The sequence below is a fragment of the Phascolarctos cinereus genome, unplaced genomic scaffold (assembly GCF_003287225.1).
Source record: "Phascolarctos cinereus isolate Bilbo 61053 unplaced genomic scaffold, phaCin_HiC Scaffold_3;HRSCAF=262, whole genome shotgun sequence".
NCBI classification, from domain to species: Eukaryota; Metazoa; Chordata; class Mammalia; order Diprotodontia; family Phascolarctidae; genus Phascolarctos; species Phascolarctos cinereus.
In genome coordinates, this window is record NW_027555736.1 from 173,080,684 (window position 1) to 173,105,271 (window position 24,588).

The 24,588-nt window shown below is 40.3% G+C and overlaps 1 protein-coding gene across 4 annotated transcripts in view; it reads left to right on the plus strand.

Moving 5' to 3' along the window:
* CHD8 (chromodomain helicase DNA binding protein 8) overlaps positions 1 to 24,588 on the plus strand; it is a 60,270-nt gene that overhangs the window by 4,896 nt on the left and 30,786 nt on the right. Inside the window, exons 2-6 of one of the 4 annotated variants that reach the window (XM_078151296.1) lie at positions 6,301 to 6,387; positions 19,332 to 20,386; positions 20,967 to 21,338; positions 22,057 to 22,442; positions 23,978 to 24,092. In XM_078151296.1, coding sequence (XP_078007422.1) covers positions 19,547 to 20,386; positions 20,967 to 21,338; positions 22,057 to 22,442; positions 23,978 to 24,092 — 1,713 coding nt within the window. In that variant the 5' untranslated portion in view covers positions 6,301 to 6,387; positions 19,332 to 19,546. Of the gene's footprint in view, positions 1 to 6,300; positions 6,388 to 14,408; positions 14,489 to 14,544; positions 14,808 to 19,331; positions 20,387 to 20,966; positions 21,339 to 22,056; positions 22,443 to 23,977; positions 24,093 to 24,588 lie in introns of those variants that run through there. The other 3 variants (XM_078151297.1, XM_078151298.1, XM_021003962.2) reach the window with 3 other exon arrangements.

Consider the following 24,588-nt stretch of genomic DNA (forward strand, 5'->3'; position numbering starts at 1 on the left):
ACTTTGTCAGTTGTCTTTGCTGGATCATTAGCCATGTCCCTTCTCCCAACTCTTGGTTCCTCTTTTCTACTCACCCTCTGCTGGTCATCTTATTCAGATTTAATTATAATCAATGAGGATTATATATCTAGCTCTTATCTTTCTGAAGTTCCAATTATTTTTAAATTCATAAAATAAAATGCATAGGACTACAAAGAAAACTACTTACATTGAAACAGTTACAAAAATATTTTTAAAAAAACAAATTTATAGATCCCAGGTTAAGAATCCTTGCTCTAAGTCAGATCTTCCTCCAAGCTTCCTGATTCTTATCAAGTGCACCAGCATCCTTCTAGTTTTCCAGATTCCTAACTTCAGAACAATTCTTGATTCTGCCCTCTCTCTAATCCTCACTAGAAACATCTAGTGGTACAGTGGAGAAATAGATGGGCCTGGAATCAGTAAGACCTGAATTCAGATCCATCCTCAGACACTTACTAGCTATGTGAACCTGGGCAAGTCACTTAACTGTTTGCCTCAGTTTCCTCAAATGTAAAATGGGAATAAAAATAGCATCTACTTCATAGGGTTGGTGTGAAGATCAAACAAGATATTATTTTTAAAAGGACTTAGCACAGTGCCTGCACATAGTAGGAATTATATAAATGCTTATACCTCTCCTACACACACCACACACCATACACACACACACACACACACACACACACACACACACACACACACACATTTATTCAATTGCCAAATCATGTTGATTCTTCTCCAGAATATACCTTGAATCTGTCCCTTTCCATGTAGAGAGCCACCATCCTAGTTTAGGCCCTCATCAAATAAATGGTCTTCTTACTTACAGTCTCTTCTTACCAGTTAGCTGCCAAAATAATCTTCCTAAAGCACAGTTCTAACCATATCACTCAATCCTGCACAAGAATAGCTCCTTGTTGCCTGTAAAACAAAATGCAGACTTCTTTGCTTGTCAAAGTCCTTGCTGTCTGGCCTGCCATTCCAGAAATATTTCACATTATTTCCCTTTATATGTTCTAATAAATGAATGAAAAGGCATTTATTATATATTATGTGCCAAGCACTGTACTAAACATTAGACATATAAATACATAAGTGAGAGATAGTCCCTGCCCTCAAGGAGCTTGTATTCTAATAGGACAGAGACAACATGAATGGGTAATGGTGGCCAGTGCCAAGTTTTGTAATTTGGAAAGATGTCAAGTGGTATAATTAAGGTTCCAAAACTGGAAGGAGAGGGGATCAAAGGGTACATGCCCAATAGGCAAGAATATGGCAGGGTGGTCAAATGACTCATGACCAGATAAAGTAGGCTGTGAGATGCACTTGGCAGTCAAGACATTGGGTCCTAAGGCCTCAGTTCCAACCAAACTGGACCACTCACTGTTTCTGAACTTGGCATTCTGTCTCTTTCTCAGGGACTTTGTACCAGCTGATATCATCTGAAGGCGCCCCCCCTTCCCCTGGAGCCTGGAAGGCCCTCATTCTTCACTTGTGCCTCTTGGAAACCTTGGGTTTTTTCTCAAGGTTCAGCTCAGAGATTGCCTTCCTTGGGAAGTCTTTCTAGATCTCCCCAGTTATTGGTCTTCTTTTTCTCTCCTCAAATTGTCTTATATTTCAGTAGAATGTAAGCTCCTTGAAGTAGGGGCCAGTTTTCATTTTTATCTTTTATCCCAGTGCCTTGAACATCTTGAGGGCCTAATGCATGCTTTTTAAATTCATTTGGTTTTCATTTGATCAATGTCACAGATGCAAATACGGTCAACTCTAAGTCATCTTAATTATTTATTTTCAGGTGACTTTTTAAGCCAAAACATTTGCATTCCCAAATTAGAAATGTAGCAAATGGTAATAAATCTCAGCTCAGCATTCATAAGTGTTTAACCTCTTCAGACCTCGAGACTGTCTTTCTTAAGGAAGGAAGAATGGGAAGCTACACAGTTTTCCTGCGCCTTATGAGTCATGTTTTCAAACTGATGTTTCATTCCTTCTTGACCTCTCTGCATCATTAAACACTGTTTATCACCTCTTCCTCCTGGATACTGTCTCTTTGGGTTTTTGTGGATACTGCTTTCCCTTGATTCTCCTGCCTGTCTGACCCTTCTCAGTCTCCTTTGCTGGGTCTTCATTTTAGTTATGATGATGAAATCATGCTCACTAACAGTGAGTGTACCCTAAAGCTCTGTCCAGCGCTCTCTTTTCTCTATATACTGACATGATCTCATCAGCGACCATTAATTCTATTGTCATCTCTTTGTAAATGATTCCCAGACCTGTGTCCAGCCTAAGTCTCTCTCCTGAATGGCAGTTCATCGTTGCCAGCTGTCTTTTGGACATTTCAAACTGAATGTCAAACATAGGTATCTCAAACTCAGCGTATCCAAAACAGAGCTCATTATTTCTCTTCTTACCCTCTCCTCAACTACCTTATTACCGTCTTACTAGACTTGATGTTATCCTCAAGTCCTCATTCTCAGTCGTCCCGTGTCCAATCAGTTAACAGATCTTTCTGCCTTTACATCCCTAGTTGTTGTTTCTTTCAGTCCGCTCACACAGCCGTCATCCTTTTTTAGACTCTGTTGGCTCTCCCCTGGAATATTACATTAGCCTTCTAATTGGTTTCCGTGCCTAACATCTTTCCCCACTTCCGTCTGTCCTCCACTCAGCTGCTCCAGTGATTTCCTGAAAGTGCAGGTCTGATCATGTCACTGCCCTACTCCCTAAACTTCAGTGTTTCTCTTTTACCTCCACACTCAATTAAAAGAGCCTTTGTTTGGCATTTAAATCTCTTCACAAGCTTCACAAACTTTCTAGTGTCTTTATACTTTACTCTCCTTTAGACACTCTCCAATCTATTTGCTGTCCCATCTTCCCACCCCCACCCCACCTAGAATGCTCTTCTTCCTCACCTCCACCAATCCCCAACTTCCTTTAAGGCTGTTAAAAGACCATTTTCTGCCTTTCTTGGTCTTCCCAACTGCTTATAAGCTTCCTCACTACCAGGCAGCTAGGACCATTGGACCTAAACGGGAAGACCGAAGTTCAGATGTGGCCTCAGACACTTAGTATCTATATGACCTTGGCAGGTCACTTAGCCTCTGTCTGCCTCAGTTTTCTCATCTGTAAAATGGGGATAATAATAGCTCCTATCTCTCAGGGTTGTTAAAAAGGATAAAATGAGATATTTATAAAATGCTTTGCAAAACTTAAGGAGCTATATTAAATGCTAACTATTTTAAAGCTCTTATTAAATGCTCTGTATTTTTTATGTTTCCTTTCATCTACATATTGTGATTCCCATTAGGATATGAGTGACTTGAGAGCAGAGACCATTTTTTGCCTTTTTCTGTATCCCTAGTACTTAGCACAGGGTTTAATGAATGCTTATTGATTGTTTGAATTTTCAAAATATCAAAATTACCCATATTAAAGTATAAGGACAAGGATTCTAATGATTTTTGAAAATTAACTGAACCATCCATAACTACTACTTTCTTTCTCTATTATGAATAAAGAAAAATTGCCTAAATTTTAAATTCTTTAGTGTGAAACATCTTCATGAGTTGCTGTAGATGAAAAAATTCCTTTCCTGGAGGCCAACATTCTGGTAATGAAACTATCTGAACTCAACTAGACTGACTTTCTTTTCTTAAATAAAATACTTAGGTATTACTTTTATTAGGTGAAGATATTTAGTATCACTCTTCTACCTCTTCCCTTGAAACAACAACATGCTAAATGTAGAAGTTCTAATCCTCTTGGTAAGAATACAGTTATCTGACAGACCATGCTTCAAAGTTTGCAAAGCACTTTACATTCATTAACTCATTAAAGCATCAAAACTTCTGTGAGAAAAGTACAACTTGTATTATGGAACTTAGTCTCACAGAGGTTAAATGACTTGCCCATGGTCACACAGATACTGTGTGTTATAAGCAGGATTTGAACCCATATTTTCTTGATCCCAAACCTATCATTCTGTCCCCTTCACTACTTCTCTCAATATACCTTCCCTGTCTTTCTTCATTTTCAAGGTCTTATTCTCCTGGGATGATATCAGAATGATTTTCTGAGAAGGACATGTTAACTACAGCATCATTTTTTCGTTGTGTGCCGTGCTGGGGGGGAAGGGGGATTCCAAAGATGTTTAAGTACTATAAAAATCTTTTAGAATCTGTCACAAATTCTAAGAATCACAAAATTTCTGAATTGGAAGAGACTTCAAAGGCCCATCTTTTCCAACCTATTGCTGACCAAAAATGTCTTCTATAATATTCAACCCTTACTTGAATATCTGTAATGAAGACAAACCTACTCCCTCCTGGGCCAACCTTTTCCATTATTTGTTAAAGAAGTTTTTCTTACAACAAAGTCTTTTTCTCATTACAGAAACATGTATAAACTTCTTCATTTCTCCCATGTCTAACACATTTGCTGCTATTTTCATTCCTTTGTGACACTGATAGCAGGAAATATATTTTTCCAAGAATTAAGGATATAATAATTTGTTTTTGGTTGACTTCACAGCAATAATAGCCAGTTATTTATGTACTACTTTTTGCTATTCAGATGAATATTTTGATTCCAGAGCAATGGAATTTTGTGACCCAAAGGTGTTATTCCCTGGAGAGAAGTATAGCTGAATTGTGAGTGGATAAGAGTGCAGGAATGTCTGAAAATCTACTAACTAAAATGTGCTGATATTCAGTTATCAATCATTTTATAGGTCTTCATATGGTAGAACATCATACTTTCTTCGGTAAATCTTCCCAAATCATCCTCCTGCATCTCTTGTCTTCTATTCATCAAACATTTAAATGATGGGGGACCAGGAGAAAACTGAGGAAGAAAAATCTGATCATGTAAATAGCCAAGTGATAGCTAGTCTAATCAGATGAGATATTATATTTGCCAATACAGACACTGTAAAATTAACTGAAGACCTGTGAACTAGATGGATTCACAAGGTCATATGCATCAACATCAATGACACCATTATAATAAATATGAGTAGGTCACTTTTATATAGTGCTCTAAGGTTTGATAAGTGCTTTCATCATAAATATAAATAGTACAAATATTTATCTCCTTTTTGTAAATGAGGAAACTGAAGCTTAGAAATATACAGCATCTTTCAACTAAATCCCACAGCTAAGTGTCAGAGCTGGCATTTGAACCTAGGTATCTCCTGATTCCGTGTCCAATGCTCTTTCTACAGCACCAAGACATGTGCATGACTTGTGCTAGATACTGATGTTTATTGGAGTTCCCTGAGATTGTTTAATACCTATCCTGCTGTTCTACGTCAAGAACCCCATGAATCTTTTTCCCATTATAGAAGTCCTCATTCAAAATAGAAGATCCAGGAGCAGCTAGGTGGCACAGTGGATAGAGCACTGGCCCTGAAGTAAGGAAGACCTGAGTTCAAATGTGGCCTCAGACCAAACATTTGACACTTACTAGCTGTGTGACCCTGGGCAAGTCACTTAACCCCAGTTGCCTTAAAAAAAAAAAAAGCAGAAGATGCATCAGAAGAATTTTGTATTGACCTCTAGTGGAATATGGATAGAAAGCTACACCTGTATGTTATCTTTAGTCATATTAGCACCCAGATTTTTTCCCCATTAAAACAGCTTGGTTTTTTTAAAGTAGAGAATACATTCAGCATATTAGTTCCAAAGCTAATTGTTGGTACCATCTCTTCTTTACACTTTTAAAAATTCTTCATTTGTTCATTCTTTTTTTTTTATACAACTGTCATGTCCCAGTTCTCCCTTCGCCAAAAATAATTTTTTTAAAAACTTCTCCTTTGTAACCAATAAACATATTCAAGCTAAACAGTTACTCACATCATCTAAAGTTTATCTCATTCTTCACCTCTAGTCACTTACCTGTCAAGAAATAGAAAGTAGAATTTCTCATCAAGCACCCAGAATGTTTGTAGAAAGAGCACTAGATTTGTGGGAGTTAGGTGGTTTGGGTCATTCAGCTTTACCATTGGCTAGTTGTGGAACCTTAAGCAAGTCAACTTACTCTTTTCCTCATTTCCCCCAGATGTCAGGAAAAGGATAAGTTTTTTTTACCTTACTTGTCAGGATAGCAATTAAAGTGTAATGCCATACAAAGTACATTGACTCCCGTAGAAGAGAAAGAAGAGAAAGAAACACTTGGTAAACCTTGAAAATAATGTTATTTTCAATCATAAATACTTGAATCAACTCACACAATTTTTATTAGGCACACTTTAGGACTGATTTTTTGCTACTTACTCCTTTATAGCATTAGGATGCATCGTATTTCACCTTTGAACATAAATGTCTTCAAATGTTACAGAGAAAACAGCCTCTCATACTCAGGCCAGGGAAGGTAAGTAAAAGTTAATATTTTTCATCATTGACCGCCCAGATGGATAGTAGCCCAGCCAAATTTTATGTTTTGAGCTGTATAAGTTAAATTGTTGTTGTTGTTGGCAAGTCTAATCTCTCTGGACCGCAGTTTCCTCAAATTTAGATGTTTGGGCTAGATCTTCCAGTTCTGAAATTATTTGATTTGTGCAGTTGTAGAATCAGATCACTAGACTTACATTATTCTGTTTGATTAATATTCATAGTATAAACCTCTTGGAACAAGAATTCTTAACCCAGGATCTGTGATGTCGATTTTTTGTTTTGTTTCATTTATTTTTTTAAACTATTTAACTGTATAAAATTGACTTCTTTTGTGATACTATGTATTTTATTTTATGCATTTAAAAGCATTCTGAGAAGGAGTCCATAACAGAAGACAGGTTATAAGAACTTCTTCCACAGAGTTATTTTCAGCCTCGAGGCAGCTAGGTGGTATAGTGGATAGAGTGCTAGACCTGGCATCAGGAAGACTTGAGGTCAAATTCAGACTCAGACATTTTACTAGCTGTGTGACTCTGAGCAAGTCACTGACTACTGTCTGCCTCAGTTTCCTCATCTACAAAATGAAAATAATAATAGCATCTTCCTCTGAGGGCCGTTGTGAGGATCAAATGAGATAATAATTATATATAGTAAGAGCTATATAAGTTTTACATGTTATCATTAATTATTATTATTATTATCATCATTATTACTAAAGGGCTTAGCACAGTGCTTGGCACAGGAGGTGCTATATAAATGCTTATTTCTCCTCTGAAGGCTTTGGAAAATAAATAAGTGTGTCTGCATACAGGTAAAATATAATGACCCAACTGAAACTAAAAATTAATTTACAAAGAGAACTCAGCAATAGATTTGGGTAAGTCCTTAGAATTAAGAGAATGACCCAATGGAAGATTCCTAGTTGACTGCCCACTTTTGCAAACTATTTTTAGGTCTGACAGTTTCTATAACTGCCCAGGGCTAGAAATATTCAAATCTTGACCATCAGTTAAGCAAGTATACAGTAAGTTCCTACTATGTGTCTAGCATTCCTAAGATTTTTGGAGAATACAAATTTACATAATAGAATCTCTGCCCTCCAGGACCATACAGTTTAGTTTGGGCAATAAGACTATACACATGAAACAATTAGAGAATTATATAAGATGGTGTATACATATGACAAAATACTAAATTAAATATCCAGGTGTTCTAAAGCATAGAACAGATAGATATCTTAAGATCATGAGCGAATAGGCTGGAGTTATAGAAGAAAGTTTTGAGCTGGATCTTGACAAATTAGATTCATTTTTGGTTGTCTCTGGACTTGGGTCAATCCTTCAGGACTTTATTGGAAAAGATCCCAATATAGACTTCTCTTATACCCGTTTAACCTGTTCCTGTGGCTTCCCAGCTCAGTCTGTCCCTTGCTTTTATGTCATAAGAAGTTGTTTAAGGCTTATGGAGGTGGCTTCTAAACTTCTCTCACCAAGATTCTAGGTTGGATCTATAGTTTAAAAGGGAACACAAATAGGGAGTATTTACTTTTTAAATAATTACATTTTTGAAGTGCACCTATTACAATGAAAAACAGCCCTTTAACCTTTAGGCTGTGAATTTGACCTACTTCCCTGTCCTTAACCAAATCCCCTTCTGTTTGGTACTGGAAACAAAGTTAATGGATCTTCCTCAAGAGAGCTGAGGATCAGTTGGTTCTTCTTTGAGATTTATTGCTGGTAGGAGGAGGCAAAATTGTCTCAATAATAGTCCAATGACGAAGCAGGAAGGAAGTCTAATACTAGAACTGGCCTACACACACACACACACATACCCCTCCCATTTTCTTTCCATAATAGGACAGGAGGTTGAGGTGCTTACATAATTCTGTACTCTTCACTGTTAGTCCCTTGGTTATACTAATTGGAGCCATGATCTGGGGTTGAGAAGTAGTGCCTTAGGCGCTCTTTGGAGTCAGCATTTTATATTTGTCTAAGGATATTGTGTTCTGAATGTTTGCCTAAGTTACAGTGTAGAATTATTGTCAAAATATGAACTACTCTAGTTTATATTATAATGCTTAGGGTTAGAGGAAGCATGGCAGAGTGGATGGGTGCTATCCATTCAGTAAGACCCAGGACCAAATTCTACCTCCGACTATAAAGGGATTGCAAGTCATTTAACTTCTCGGTGCCCTAGGAAACTCTTTATAAAACTAAAAGTCAAAGATAAGGTGCCAGTCTGCATTAGTGAGAGGAATTTCCATACCATTGGTTCCCTACACTTAGGAAATCATAAATCCAAAAAACAAAAGCTACAAAATACATGTGGTGTTTCTTTGAAGCTGCTAAACTGTTATGGAGTCACTAATCTACATGTCAGTGCCCTAGGTAAGGTTAGTTACTATTCTCAAATCATATAGACAGTGACATGATGACTTCCCATTCATTCATGTGACTGTTAGTGTATGAACAAGACATGGTAGGGGATATAATGATATGGAAGGCATATGGTTTTGCCTTAGAGAGACTTAAATCTATATGTCTAGCCTCATCTCTCCTGAACTCCAGTACTGCATTAACAACTGCCTGTTGGACATCTCCCCCTGAATCCCCATTGATACCTCAAACTCAATATGTCCTAAGGGGAACTGATTCTACCTCCCTCCCCTGCCTCACTGGGGCAGTATTTTAGATATAATGCTAGGCCTGCAGTTGAGAAAACTCACCTTCCTAAGTTTAAATCTGGTCTCAGACACTTACTAGCCGTGTGACCCTGGGCAAATCACTTAACCCTATTTGCTTCAGTTTCCTCATCTGTAAAATGAGCTGGAGAAGGAAATGGCACTCCACTCCATTATCTCTGCCAAGAAAACCTGTAGTGGGGTCACAAAGAGTTGGATATGACTGAAAACAAAGACTGAACAACATCTTGCCCCAACCTATCCCTCTCACTAGGAGGTACAATGGCAGCTAGGTGTCATAGTGGATAAAGTTGCTGGGCCTGGAGTCAGAAAAGACCTAAGTTCATATCCAGCCTCAAACATTTACCATGTGACCCTGGACATATCAGTTAAACCTTTTCTATATCAGTTTGCTCAACTGTAAAATGAGGAGAATAATAGCACCTGCCACCCACAAGTATTGTGAGTTTCAAATGAGGTAATATTTGTAAAAAGCTTAGCACTATGCCTAGTACATAGCAGGCACTTAATAAATGCCTTTTCCCCTTTGCCTTTCATTCCCCTAACTTTTCTATTTCATTTGAGGGTACCACTGTCCTAGGGCATCCCTGTTACCAACCTCTGAGTCATCCTAAATTATTCGGTCTTCCTCACCCTACGTGTTCATTCATTTGCCTCATCTTGTTGAATCTACCTCTACAACTCTCACATCTCGTCACATTTTCTTCCACTTACTTTCATCACCTCTTGCCTAAATTATTGCAATTGCCTCCTAATTGGTCTCACTGCCTCCAATCTCTTCCCACTCCAATCCATCCTCCACACATCTACCAGATCGATATTCCTAAAATAACAGGTCTGACTATGTTGCTCCCTATTGCTTATAAGATAAAATACAAACTCCTTTTTATGTCATTTAAAGCTCTTTACAAGCTGGGTCCAGCTTGTTTTCTAGTCTGATTTTACATTACTCCTCCCCCATTACTCTTACATACCCCCTCCTGCTCCCTCCAAACTTTACCTTCTAACCAAATTAAAGCATGACATTGCAGGTCCTGACTTCGTGCCTTTGCACTGGCCATTCCCCTTTCCTAGAATGCTTTCCTTTTCATCTTTACGCTTTAAAATCCTGGCATCCTTCAAGGTTCAAGTAAGTACAGATTCTTATACATGTGATTCACCTACTCTTCCCTCCTCACTTTCCAGTCAAAATTACTTTGTATATATAGTTTGTATTTACTTATTTTGGGGGTTGTTTAGAGCCAGAGAGGATGTCAGAGACATCTGTATACTTGTTGGTATCTATGTATGTTTCCCCCAGTAGAAGGTAAGCCCCTTAAGGGTAAGGACTGTTCAGCTTCTATCTTTGTATCCCCAGCCCTTAGCACAATGCCTGACACATTTTAAGTGCTTAAAAATTATTGTTCAACAAAATAGAATATGCAGGATAGAATATATGCACATATAACTAAAATACAATGTAGACTGTAATTGAGAAAGCCTGTGAACAAACATGGTGTTGTGTATGAGTTTATAGAATGGACATAATACATTTTGGTTGGAAGAATCAAGAAAATCTTGACAGATGAGATAGTATTTTAGTGTGGCCTTGAATGATGGGCATTTTAGTAAGTAGAGAAGGTATAAATAATATGAATTGAGACACAGAATTCCCTGATCCAGGGAAGAGTAATTTGGCTAGAGTGTAGGATGGTGAATAAATAAGGCAGTGAATGAAAAATAATTTATTAAGCAATTTTGTGTCAAACACTTAGCTAAACGATAGAGTAGAGAGTAAAACAGTGCCTGTCTCAGGGAGCTTACATTCCAACAGCCAGTATGGTTGGTAGATAGCGTCAGGATGACCTGAATTCCAAATCTAGGTTCATCATGTACTGGCTGTTTTTAACCATGAGCCAAGTCACTTAATGTCCCAGTGCTCTGAACAGCAGATATCTACATTTGGTAAGAGGAATTTCATTTCTTGGAATCTCCTTCACTGTTTTGGACATGTCTCACAAAAAAGTTTTACGACAGATCATAGAAGATGCTGTATGCCAACCTTAGGAGTTTAGACTTTATATTGTAGACAGTGGAGTCTCACTAAAGATTTTTAAGCAAGGAAATATGGTATGATGAAAACAATAATAGATTTATGGTTAGAAGACTTGGATTCAGGCCTTAGCTCTGCCAGTGTAACCGGGTAGTCATTCAACAGGGGTATATAAAGCTTTTATTAAGTAATGAATCAGGCAACAGACATTTATACAAGACAAGAGTGAAACAACCGTGGACCCCAAGGAGCTTACGTTCTAATAGGAGACATGTGCATTTACAAAATAAATACTAGGTAGTTTGAGTTGAGAGTGCAAAAGCAGTTGGGAGAGGGTGTTTAGTAATGGCTTCACGTAGAAGGTGTTGTTTAAGGAAGCCAAGTATTCCAAGAGACTGAAGTGAGGAGGGGAGTTCAAGTGACCTAACATGTCTGTGGCTTGGTTTTCTCAATTATGAAATGAAGGGATTTGACTAGATAATTTCTGAGGTCCCTCTCAGCTTTAAACCTGTGATGAAAGCTATGCTTTAGAAAGAACAGTTGAGTTGTATAGGATGGTTTAGATTGGATAGAGATCTGAAGCAGGGAAACTAATTAGGAAGAATCTAGGGAAGATATGGTAAGGTCCAGAACTAGAGTGCTGACAATAAGAATGAAAAGGAGTGGATGAATTCAATTCAGTTCAACAATGTTAAGGACCTATTCAATCAGTCAGCAGTGATTTAAGAAGTTATTACTCTGTGCCTAGTATTGTGTTATACAAAGAAAGGCAAAAACAATTCCTGTTCTTGAGGAACTCATGCTAATGAGACAACATGCAAACAGCTATATGCAACAAGATATAGAGTATAAGTGGCAGTTAATCCCTAAGGAAAGGCACTATCATTGGAGGTTCTGGGAAAGGCCTCTTTCAGAAGGTAGGATTTGAGCTGAATCTTGAAGGAAGTCAGGAGGTGGATATGAGGAGGGAGAACATTCCAGGCATGGGGAACAGTCAGTTTTGAAAAGGCATGGAATGAGGGATCAGAGTGTCTTGTGGGAGGAACAGTAAGAAGACAAGTGTTACTGGATTGAAAAGTGGGGGGGGGGTTAAGTATAAAAAGAACAGAAAGGTAGAAAGGAACTAGGTTGCAAAGGACTTTAAAAGCCAGAGGATTTTATATTTGATCCTGGAGGTAATAGGATGTCACCGGTATTTATTGATTGAGGGAAGAGGCAAGGTCAGACCTGCACTTTAGGAAGATCACTTTGGCAGCCAGATTATTGTACTAGTTTAGGTGTTAAGGCAATGAGAACTTGTACCAATGTGGTGGCTCTATGAGTTGGAGATAATTGGATATACATATTCACTAGAGATGTTGCCAAGGTAGAAATACAACTTAGCAACAGATTGGATATGTGGAGTGAGAGAATCAAGAATGATCCCAAGTTTGTGATCCTGGGTGATTAAGAAGTTGTTGGTGCCATTAACAGTAATGGGAAAGTTGGGAAGAGGAGACTAAGGGAAGAGGGAGGTTCTGTTTTGTACATGTTGAGTTTGAGATGTGTATGAGACATCCAGTTTGAGATACCCGTAGGCAGTTGGGAGTTTAGAGTGAAGGTCAGGGGAGGGGTTAAGGCTAAATAAATAGATCTGAGAATCATCTGGGTAAATATGATAATTGAATCCATAGGAGCTAGTGAGATTACTGATGAGATTGTATTGGGGGAGAAGAAAAGAGGGCTCAGGATCAAAACTTGGAGGATACTCATGGTTCGTGGGTGTGACTTGGATGCAGATCCAACAAAGGAGACCTAAAAGGAGCTTGTCAAACAGATAAGAGAATCTATTCTGTTTGTCTCAGGCACTGGTGATACAAAGACAAAAATGAATCTTTGCCCTGAAAGAGCTTACATGCAGAATATCAACATGCAGTTGAATCTGCAAGATTTGATGATGAGCCTGAGTACTACATTTTGGGATGTAAGGAAAGGAGATAGTGGAAGTGTTAGTGAAAGTTCGGGATTTTGAGCCTGAGTGAATGGGGGAGCAATCAACACAAATAGGGATTGGTGTTTACAGAGACTTTTGTCAGGCAGTAATTAGTGCTGAGACAGACCTAGGAAGAAAGGAAGGAAACACATATTTATTAAGTGCCTGCTTTATGTTCAACACTGTGCTAAGTGGCAAGTCTAATCTCTTTTAAGCCTCACTATAACCCTGGAAGATAGGTGCTATTATCCCCATTTTACAGTTGAGAAAACTGAGGCACACAGACTCTAGGCCCAGCACTCAATGTATTGCACTACCTAGCACCTTATTGTATAGATTGATACTCTAATATGTAGAAGAAATAACATAATTGAGTTTCTGAAGGGAATCTGTGCTGCGTTTTGGGCTGTAGTTTCTGGTGACATAACCTAGTTGGAGAGTGAAGTGTTAACTGATATGTAAAAGCCGAGGCCTGTTTTCTGTCATTCTGTGGTTGGCCAAAGTGTCACTAGATGAAAGGATTTGCCAGAGCAGAGGCACGTTGATTTGCCTGTCAGATGAGTTCTGCACGTAGTAGGTACTTCAGTGTTAGCTGCATTCAGTTGTGTTTGAGGTGCATGGAGCAGAGGTGAGAAGCGAAGTTTTTTTGATGGGTGACAGGGTGGCTGGGGTGGCACCGTTTCCAGGACACTGCAGAGGAAGGGTTGGGGGCTTTCATCGGTGCAGCAGAGTACTTCGGCTGGTGGCAGAGAGGCCCAAGCCTCAGAGTAAGAGCTGCCACTGCAGCAAGGGGGCTAACTCACACCGCTGGGGATGGGGTGAGGGGCGAGGACCAGGGGTCTTCACTAAGCAGGGCTGGAGGAAGTGGAGGTTGGGAGAGCGTGTGCGGGGCTGGCCCCACTAGCACCAGAAGGCCCCGGACCCGGAGGGGGCGTCGCGGGGCCCGAGAGGACCCCTCCCTCCAGAGTCCTCCCCAGCCCGCCTTCTGAGCAGAATACAGCAGGGGATCGATAGGGATCAAGAATTGAATCCCCAGAACTTGTTTCCCACAGGGAAAGCAGGAGGCCGAGACCCTGCTTCTTGGGCCAGGCTCATTTCTCACGCGAACCGCAGGCTTCGCCTTGGCCCTGGAAACCGGATAGGCCTCTTCATGCGCTCTCAACCTAACCCAGAGGCGGAGGGGGAGGGGGAAGCCTCGCTGGTCCCGCCCCTCTCTTTGCTCGGTGTCGTAGTCGGTGTGCTGAGTGACGGGAGCTATCCACCAATGGGGGCGAGGGGCGGGCGGGAGCAGCACGTTAGGCTGCGCAGGAGGAGGGGAACTGGTGCTGGAGAGACAGCAAGAGGGGCGAACCGGCCCCCCGCGGCCGCTGCAGGTAAAGCCGCCTCTTTGCCCCGCGGGGTGCGGCGCGGCCCTGCTGCCCTTCTCCTTTCCTTTCCCTCTCTCTGTGGATCCCTCTCTGGCTGTGTTGAGCCTCACATCCGCAGCCCCTACCCGAAGATCGCCCTCGCCCCTGGGCATCCTCCCCCTCCCGCATCTTCCTGTGCTGCTCGTCCCCGCCCCAGAGGGCTCTCCCGCCAGCCCCCTGCCCAAATGCACATTCCCCTGGCCCCTTCTCTGGGGGCCCCTCTCCAGAGCTCCCCACCTCTCCTGCTCTGCGGCCCCACTGGCACCACCCCTGGCTGCTTGTGCAGGTAATGTCTCCGTCCCTCTTTCTCCCCTGGCCTCGCTTCCCACTCATTGAAACCCCCACTTCCTCAGCCCTTCCTTCCTCCCAACCCAGGACCTCTTTTCGGTACTTTCTCCTTGTCCCCTAAATGTCCGTGGACATACCTATGCATATAGTTCTTATTGTTTATTGGTTTTTTCATGTCGCTTAGAACGGGCTCAGATTACTTTACAGGCTTCATCCTTTGCCCGAAGATACCCCTGTCAGTCTGAGATTTGGGTTATTAATGCTCTCAATTTACAGATGGAGAAATTGAGGCAGTGGCTTGTCCAAGCCCAGTGCAAACTGTTGCAAAGACAAGGAATGGGACCCAGATAGCATGACCTCCAGTAACCATCAGCTTATACTCTTATTATGTCCTCAAGTTAATTTCTCCTATTTTACAGACCCTATCTTTATCCTTTTACCTCAAATTATTGAGGAGTAGGAAAGTACTTAACTATATGAAGTACATTTTCTCTACAAAGCTCAAAACACTGTGCATTTTCCATTGTTGAAGGTTGTTGGATCAGATTTCTTGGGCACAAATTTTGACTCCACGGTATAATACTTAATTTTAGGGTGCTTCCTCTTAGATTATTTTGGTGATTCGATTTAATTTTAAACTTTGTCAATGCTTCTGTGGCTTAAGGAGATTTATCATTAAATTGTTTCTTCCCAGTACATATATACATATACATAAATACATATGTGTATATATGTATGTATGTACATACAACATGTATGTGCATACACATGCAATACCATCCAGTCTTATTCAGGAAAATACTGTCTAACATCCCTTGGAATTTTGAATGTAAAAATGAGAAGTTAATATTTAGAAATGGAATGGTCGATTCTCTTCTGAATCTGTGAGCAGTTGTTTAAGTGAGTTTCATAATATTTTTGAAAAGTGAATGGTAAATGTGGCATTGTCCTTTGCCTTTTTTAAGAAGTCAGTAGTAGTAAAGAAAGACTATAGCTGTACTATGTTTACTTTAGTGTCAACCATTTGTCTTCCAGGCAGCTGGAAGTCAGTCTTTCTGATTTCGTTTACCCTTCACTGAGAGGTATGAAGAAGTTGAGAGGGAAATGTTTGGAGTAAAAAGTACAGGAAACAAAGCTGCCTTCCCTGCCGTGGGATAGGTAAAGACTGGAACAGAAATGGGGGCAGGAGAGGGAAGGGAAGGAATGTAACGAGGACAAGGTAGTTGAGAATCTGGGTCTTAATAAAACCAGAATTAGCTAGAATAAAAGTATAGAAGTTGCACCAAAGTGCCCAGTTTAAATTTCTTCTGAGTGTTTGGTCTCCGTGGTGGAAGAATAACTGTCCAGGTATCTTGTTCTTTTCCATAGTTAAACCCATCTTTTAAAGGGGACAGGTATTACTGGCCTACATAAAATATTCCTCTAAAGGTGGCAATATTTGGAGTTTGTAGCCCAGGGCTTGGACACCAGCAGTCAGTCTGTTCCTCCAGAAAAAGACCCTGGATGGAAATTGACATATATTATCCAGTTGTGTCTTGCTTTTGTTTTCCCTCATAGAAAAAAGTTAGAATTATGGAAGGGGACAGTCTGAGCTTTGTGTCTTTTTTTTTTTCCTCACATATAATTTTGTCTTGGACTGGAACCCTAAACTCACCCCCACAGCTCTTTATTTCCCATTACTTATTCTACATATTGAAATTCTGTTCAGTGTTTCATTTGGACAGTAACTTCACCTAGATGGTAATCAAGTACTGTGTGGGTTTTCTAGTTCATTTGAAAATCATTGGAGGAGACGGTTGAACTATGGATGGTTCTAAGCCTTGCTGAATTTTGGAGTTGAGCTAGTAGAACAAGATCTCATGTGCTTCATAATGCCTGGGTAAACCAGAAATTATAGGGAAAGAAGCTGGAGATGTGTTGGGAGCAAAACTGATCTGATAGGAGTAGAGAAGAACAAGAAGTTGAGAATTATTGGTAGACATGAAACAAACCAGAAGAAAGAGGTAGTATAGATGAAATAAAGTTGGGGGTTAAGCTAGTTGGTTGGACTGAGTGAATAGGAACATTTTAGTGTAATGTGGCACTGATCTGGAAGAGTGTTGAGTTTTCTAGGCCTGGTGAGGCCAGGAAAGAAGAGTTTGTTGGTTACTGAATGGGTCTATGAACTTGTGGGCAGGTAGGGGCACAAGTTATTGAGAGCAAATTGAGTTGAATGAGAGTAGAGAAATTATTTACAATCACATTTCCTTTATTTTTAACACTTTAGAAATGAGGCCTCTCTCTAAGGTTGATACTAAGTAAAGAGAAGAAATGATAATAAGGAATTATGATTAAAGGACCAGGGGGCTAACACTAATAATAGGAAAGGTTGTTCGAAAGATTTATGAATTGCTTTCAGTTTACAAACTTAGAGGACAGGAAACAAGGACTTTTGTTTTTATCATACATCGTAGACTACTGGGGACTACGCCTTCCCCCTTACTTTATACCCAGGCTCAGAGGGTTGTGTGACTCGGAGTAGGGGTCACACAGCTAGACTCAGAGGTGGGATTTGCACTTAGATCTTTCTGGTTTCAGGTCCAACATTCTCCATATCAATCTGTCTCACTGATAATAATTACTTAACATATGCTCTCAACAATCATGAAAATAGAGTATATGTTATAGAGTAGTACCTAACCATGAAGAATTAATGGAGATGAATGCTTATATAATAATACTGACTCAATCTCTGTGGTGATTTTGCTAAATATGGAATATTTCATACCATCACCCCAAATACCCTAAATTTCACTTTGGTATCACAGTATCTTTCATTAGGTCAGTTAATAAATGTTTGGATTGAATTCATTAATTGTTGGGTAGGCACAAAATCAAGAGAATGTTGGAGGAGGCAGAAGGTTGAAGGAATGGTTGAGGCAAGGGTGAGAATAATGAAGAAAATGAGATGGTGAGTATACATTTCATGAGGCTGAATAAGATCTTGTTGCTGAGGGAATTTGGAATATTGATTGACGTGTCAACCATGATTCTTGTTTATCTGTGGTAACAAGCCATTCCTGCATCTTTACATACCTGACTTGTACACTGGCCTAGAAAAATAGAAAATGCATAGTAATTTTGAGGGAAACTATAAAGATTGGGGTAGGAAATACTATTGAAGTTAGGGCCTTAATTGTATTGACAATTATTTAACACTGTGCCATTTTCCCCATCTGATGCCCCCTATCTTTTGGAACTGTTACGGGACTAGTTACTAAAAAGTACCTTGGTGACAGGGGAGTAAACATTCAATTATTATAGAACAAAACCTTCCTGGAACTTTCTCTGATACATTGCTGTTGTTTTTGTCTTTGTATCTCTAGTGCTTAACTAAGTTCCTGGGATTGTCATGTAAAAGGAGCAGGTTTTCTCATTTTCATTTGTAATTGTCAAGTGACCATTTTTAGCCAATTCTTAACCCAGAATTTTTTCAGTTTGACTTCACCAGTAGTTGCAAAGACTGTTGTGGCCTTATATATAGGAATTAAATAAGCATACTTAAATGCGCTTTGCAAAGCAGATCTGTCCTAACAGGGATTAATTTGTACGGGAAGTTCCCTGATATTTTGTTTTTATAATCCCCATTTATCTCTGAGAATAGCAAACATTTGTTAAGTATTTTAGAAGAGTCCCTAAGACTGAGGACCCTCCATCATCACTTAGGAAATCCAGACCAAATAAATTAGGCTCATCAAACAAGAGGGAAACAACATGTTGGCAGTGAGAAACTAGATTAGATTTGGAGTCAGAACCTGGGTTCAAATTTAGACTCTGCTACTTCCTACCTGTATTACCTTGGGCAACTCATTAAATTTCTCTGGGGCCTCAGTTTTCCTCAGCTGCAGATAGGAAGGAGTTGAACTAGAAGACTTCTGAGGCTCTTCCTTGCTCAGTATTTATGAGTCCCAAATGGAGTCTTCTTTCCTGGGAAGAGTGGTTCATATTCAGGAAATTCTAGCAAGGAAAGGAAGAAGTAGATCCTAGAACTCCTGAAAGTTTAGAGAAGCACATCTGTCTTGTGTTTGATTGAAAGTACACTTGTGCCCAAAAGGTAGCAAAGAAGCCTTAATAGATACAAAGACATTTATTAAATTGAATGTATCAAAAAGCATTTTCATCTACTCTCTACTGAAATTTTTAGTGGTGTAACATTAACTTTGCCAGTTTTCAGGAAATAGTAAATGTCCTGATTCTTAATCTCTAACTAGCACTGGGAAATGTGGAAATGTGTGAATAGAGGCAAGATGAGGTTGTTTGTAGGTAGAAACATAGAGGAGGTTAAGGGCAAGAGAACCACAGGAAAAGAGGAATTTATTTTGAAACAAAACTGTGAATAGATCTTTTTTTTTTCTTTTTGCCAGGTCTCTTCTCCCCAGACCTCTTATTTCTCCGTTTATCCTTCTGGTACTACTGAGTTTGAGGGAAAGACATATTATTTTCTCCCTAGCTCTTCTCACCCTCCATTTTTTTTCCCACATAGGAATTCTACCATCATCCTCTGAAGACTTAACCATCTTACTCCATGAAGGCCAGAACAACTTGACACGTGTGGGTCTCTTGTCTCTTCTGCAGAATAGCTATTCTTCCCCATTGCGTGCAGCTTTTCCTTTATAGGGGAGGGGAGGGGAGAGCCAGGATCCCCCTCCCCTTCCCTCTTTAGAACTCTGTGAATACTATCCACACCTCTTTCCCACAATGGCAGACCCCATCATGGACCTTTTTGATGACCCCAATTTATTTGGCCTGGACTCTCTAACTGATGACAGCTTCAACCAAGTCACAAGAGACCCCATAGAAGAAGCCCTTGGACTGCCAAGTACTCTGGATTCCTTAGATCAGATGAATCAGGATGGTGGAAGCAGTGACTTAGGAAGTTCATCAAGTGGCCTGCCCCCTCCAACAGAGGAAACCCCTCCTACAGAACCTCCCAAAGAATCAGCAGCTCCAGCCCCAGAGTCACTGACCTTGCATGACTATACCACTCCACCAGTAGGCCAGGAACAACCCAACCAAACTATCTTACAGGCACCACCGCCGCCAACAGGACTTCTTCAGGTCTCTAAGGGCCAGGAGATATTAAGCCAAGGAAATCCTTTTATGGGTGTCTCTACCACAGCTGTCTCTTCCAGCAGTGGTGCAGGGCAGCCCCCTCAGACAGCCCCCAAGATTGTCATCCTCAAAGCCCCACCTGGTACCTCAGTTACAGGTGCTCATGTGGCACAGATCCAAGCCCAGGCCATCACCAGCACAGCACAGCCTTTAGTGGCTGGCACAGCCAATGGTGGTAAAGTCACTTTTACCAAGGTGCTAACTGGTACTCCACTTCGACCAGGTGTCTCCATTGTTTCTGGCAATGCAGTCTTGGCCACAAAGGTCACTGGAGGCCAGGCCACAGTGCAGCGCATTGTTCAACCCAGCCGGCCAGTAAAGCAGCTGGTCCTGCAGCCGGTTAAGAGTTCTACTGCAACTGGAAACCCGGGGACTGGAGCAACACCCCTGAAGCCTGCTGTCACACTGACCTCAGCTCCCACTCAGGTGATTCATGTAATAGGGAGAGGTGGGATGTAGTCTGATGATGGGTCAGACTCAATCCTGAGTTTAGACAATAAGACAGCTTGTCTAAGTTCCATGTTCAATTGTGTTTTGATTTTGTAGCTTATGTTTATTACCTGCCAGATGGATAGTGATAATATGGCTTTAGGCTTTTGCCTTCCTGAATCAGTGTTTGATATTTTCCCGTTCCTTTATTACCACCTCATAGTATTTTCTGCTGGGAGCAGCTAAATTATCCAAATTGTTGGGGGGGAGGGGTCTAGAAATAGTGGTGGACAAATAACATCTAAAGTAATGTTTTTGTTCTTATTGCAAGGTTGGCTAAAGATATACCTTCATCAAGATTGATTTCCTGCTATTCTGTCCAATAAAATGCTCTTTATTTAGTCAGAGGGGTTCCTGCTTTTAGAAAGAAATACTTGAGTGATCCTGAGGCAGTTTGACATGAAAGAGGCATGTAAATTTACAGCCAGGGAGTTTGGGTAATAGAACTGATGTATACTTCAGTCCTCAGATTATGCCATAAAAATCTTCTTTTACTATTTCCTGTCCATAATAACAGGGTGAATCAAAGCGCATCACTCTGGTTCTCCAGCAGCCTCAGTCAGGGGGGCCTCAAGGCCATCGGCATGTCGTACTAGGGAGTCTGCCAGGCAAGATTGTGTTGCAGGGCAACCAGCTGGCAGCCCTGACTCAGGCCAAGAATGCCCAGGGGCAGCCTGCCAAAGTGGTGACTATCCAGCTGCAGGTGCAGCAGCCTCAGCAAAAGATTCAGATTGTACAGCAACCACCCTCATCCCAGCAGCAGCAGCAGCAGCCACCCTCAGCCCAGCCAGTGACGCTTTCCTCAGTGCAGCCAGCCCAGATTATGGGACCAGGACAAAGCCCAGGCCAAAGACTTACGGTACCACTCAAAGTGGTGCTTCAACCTCAGGTAAGGATAGCTCTGTAATGGGTGGAAAGAAAAGAAGAAAAGCATGGTATAGTTATTTTACCTACCCACAGCATCCTTTTATTAAGCACAGGGCCCAGACTAGCTTTGTTACCTTTATCCCCCAAATAAATTTGGTTGAATACAACTAATAAAATATAAAAATTTAGGGCCCACGAGATAAAAGTATTAATTTGGGGGTGGACCAATGAGGTGATAATTAACTTATTGCTTTTGATCTGCTTTAAATCATCTCTAGATCCTTTCTAACCTTTTTTTGGTTAATATAACTGAAATAAAGTAATATCAGATAACCTTCATTTTAAAGATAAGGAAACAGGAACAGTGAAGTGGTTTTCCCAAATAGGTCAGGAAGAGCAGTAGCAGCTATGTTCTTGACTCTTCCTTATCTAACAATCTTTTCTAGTTGTTTTATTTGCTGCTTTTCCTAGAAGAGTTGTTGGGGGGAATCAAGAAAGAGACTAGGAAGTCAGATTGAGGAGATTGGAGATTGAAGTTTGAATTAGTGTATGTGTTGCTTTTCATTCCCATCCAAGTCACATACCATAATGCCACAAAGCCTGAGTACCATGAAATACAACCTGAGCCCAGTTTGTTGCTGATATAAAGAAAGGCTAGACTACCATTAGTATTTGCCTCAGAACTATATTTGGGGCAGATTTCACAAGGGAATGAACCTCTGATTTATCTGTTTCTGCAGGCTGGCTCTTCCCAAGGGGCTTCCTCTGGCCTGTCAGTGGTTAAAGTGTTGAGTGCCAGCGAGGTGGCAGCTCTATCTTCTCCAGCCACCCCTGCTCCTCACACCGGGGGAAAGGCTGGTGTGGAGGAAAACCGAAGGCTAGAACACCAGAAGAAACAAGAGAAAGCTAATAGGATAGTGGCAGAGGCCATTGCCAGAGCTCGAGCCCGAGGTGAGCAAAATATTCCACGAGTCTTAAATGAAGATGAGTTGCCCAGTGTCCGACCTGAGGAAGAAGGTGAGAAGAAACGCAGGAAGAAGACCACTGGAGAGAGGCTCAAGGAAGAGAAGCCAAAAAAGAGCAAAGCATCTGGTGCCTCCAAGTCCAAAGGCAGGAGTAAGCTCAAGTAAGTATCTGCTGCCACCTCAAGAAGGGAATCAGTGGCAGCCCTTCTTGTGTTTTTGTCACCTTTAGATTGGGTGTGACATCTGATGGGCGGTTTTTGTAATGAAAATTTGTGACAAAAGGCAATAGAGTATTTGTATACAACATTTCACATTGAACATTGCCATCATTGCTTGGTAGAACTTTGAGAATTAAGGGATAGAAAAGATTAAATGCCAACCGGTGATAAGAGTTGAAGATTCCATCAGTAAGCTGTGGCCCATCTTTCCACGATTCCTTTTTTTATGATGCCTCTGTGAGCATGATATATTACACCAAAAAGGGGTCTCATATTGTGCAAGATTTTCCCAACATTCCTAATATGAAGCAAGAAGCTACGAGGAGATGATGGCTCCACTCCTTCATCCCTCAACTTGATTCAACTCCTATAACCTTGGGCCATACTGAGGGCAGTTAAAGCCTATTACATCATTCCTGTCACATTTAGGAGTCCTTTATCTCCAATTTACTCTATTTCCTGCTTCCCATATTTACAGGTTTTGTAGTTTGTTCAAAATACATCAGAGATTTGTAGCTGGAGTAATTATAATAAAAAATAGTAATAATATATTACATTAGTATTAAGGATAGTTGCTCAGTATCATTAAATGATTCTGTGAAAATACAATGTTAGGCAAAAGAATGTTGTAGAGACAGTTCCATAACAACATTATAAATAGGCAATTTACTGAATGATTTTACTGTAGAGTTTCATGTAACTTTCTATTAGGATTTGGTTATACCATATTAAAGATGTTACTGCAAAACAATAGTAGTTGGGGCAGCTAGGTGGCATAGTGGATAGAGCACCGGCCCTGAAGTCAGGAGCACCTGAGTTCAAATCCAGCCTCAGACACATAATACTCCCTAGCTGTGTGACTCTGGGCAAGTCACTTAACCCCAATTGCCTCACTTAAAAGAAAAAGAAAATAGTAGTACTTAGGACAGCCTTATGTAGGGTATATCTTCATCACACTTTACAATTTATAAAAAGGCTTCTACAGCCATTTACTCATTTGATCCTCACAATTACTTTGTGAGGGCAGGTATTAACCCTGGTTTTTAAGAATGAAGAAATTGAAATTGCAAGTGGTTAAATAGTTTCCCACAATTACTTAACTAGTAATAGTGGAACTAGGACTAAAATCTAAGTCTTCAGATTTATAATTTAGTATTCTTTCCACTACCGACGTTCTACCTCTCATTCGAGATTTATAGTGTTGACTTGTGGTTGTAAAAACAACATTGGCAGGTCCCGTGGTCTTTAATGGTTTTAGAGAATTGGATTGGGCTTAGTCACAAATGGGATTCTTGTCCCCTTCTTGCCAAGCTCTATTATCCCTTTTCCCTACCATAAATACAAATGCATGTATATGGTGTCAGTTTTTGCCTTTCTATAACCATCTTCTACAGACTGACAATTGAATTCCTATGATGATATATGTCTGAGGGATCCCCAGTACCTCACTGAAAGTGAATTTTTTTTTTCCCTCTCAGCACCATTACTCCTGTGGTGAGTAAGAAGAGGAAACGCAACACCTCATCTGACAATTCTGATGTGGAAGTCATGCCTGCACAATCACCCAGGGAGGAGGAAGAGAGCAGCATTCAGGTAAGAGGTCTCCTGGAAAAACAGAGCTGATAAATTTGGTGACAGGGCAGGACATGTCCCCAAATTAAAATGATGGTGCCTACATCTAAAGGTCCAAAAGTACATTTATAAAGACTTCATATCTCCCTAAATGCTCTTCTACAAAAATCAACTTTTGAACTCTTCTTCTCTTAGATTTAATGCTCTGAAAGTAGTAATAATTCTTATTTCCCTTACTGTATTTGCTTCACAAATTGAAGATACAAATGAAATAAGAATATAAATGCAGTACCACTTGTTAGCAATATTTTGGTTTCAGTCAGAATTAATCTGGTTCTTCTCATCTGACCTTTTCCATACTTCTGGGTTTTGATCATCTCTTTACACTGGAGCAGCCAAACACAAACCTTTTTTTTTTTTTTATGCATTTGGAGACACATACTTCGAAGACCAGAAGAATGGAGGATTAGACCCTTTGTTAGATTACAGCTAATATTGCATTTGAATCCAGCACAAA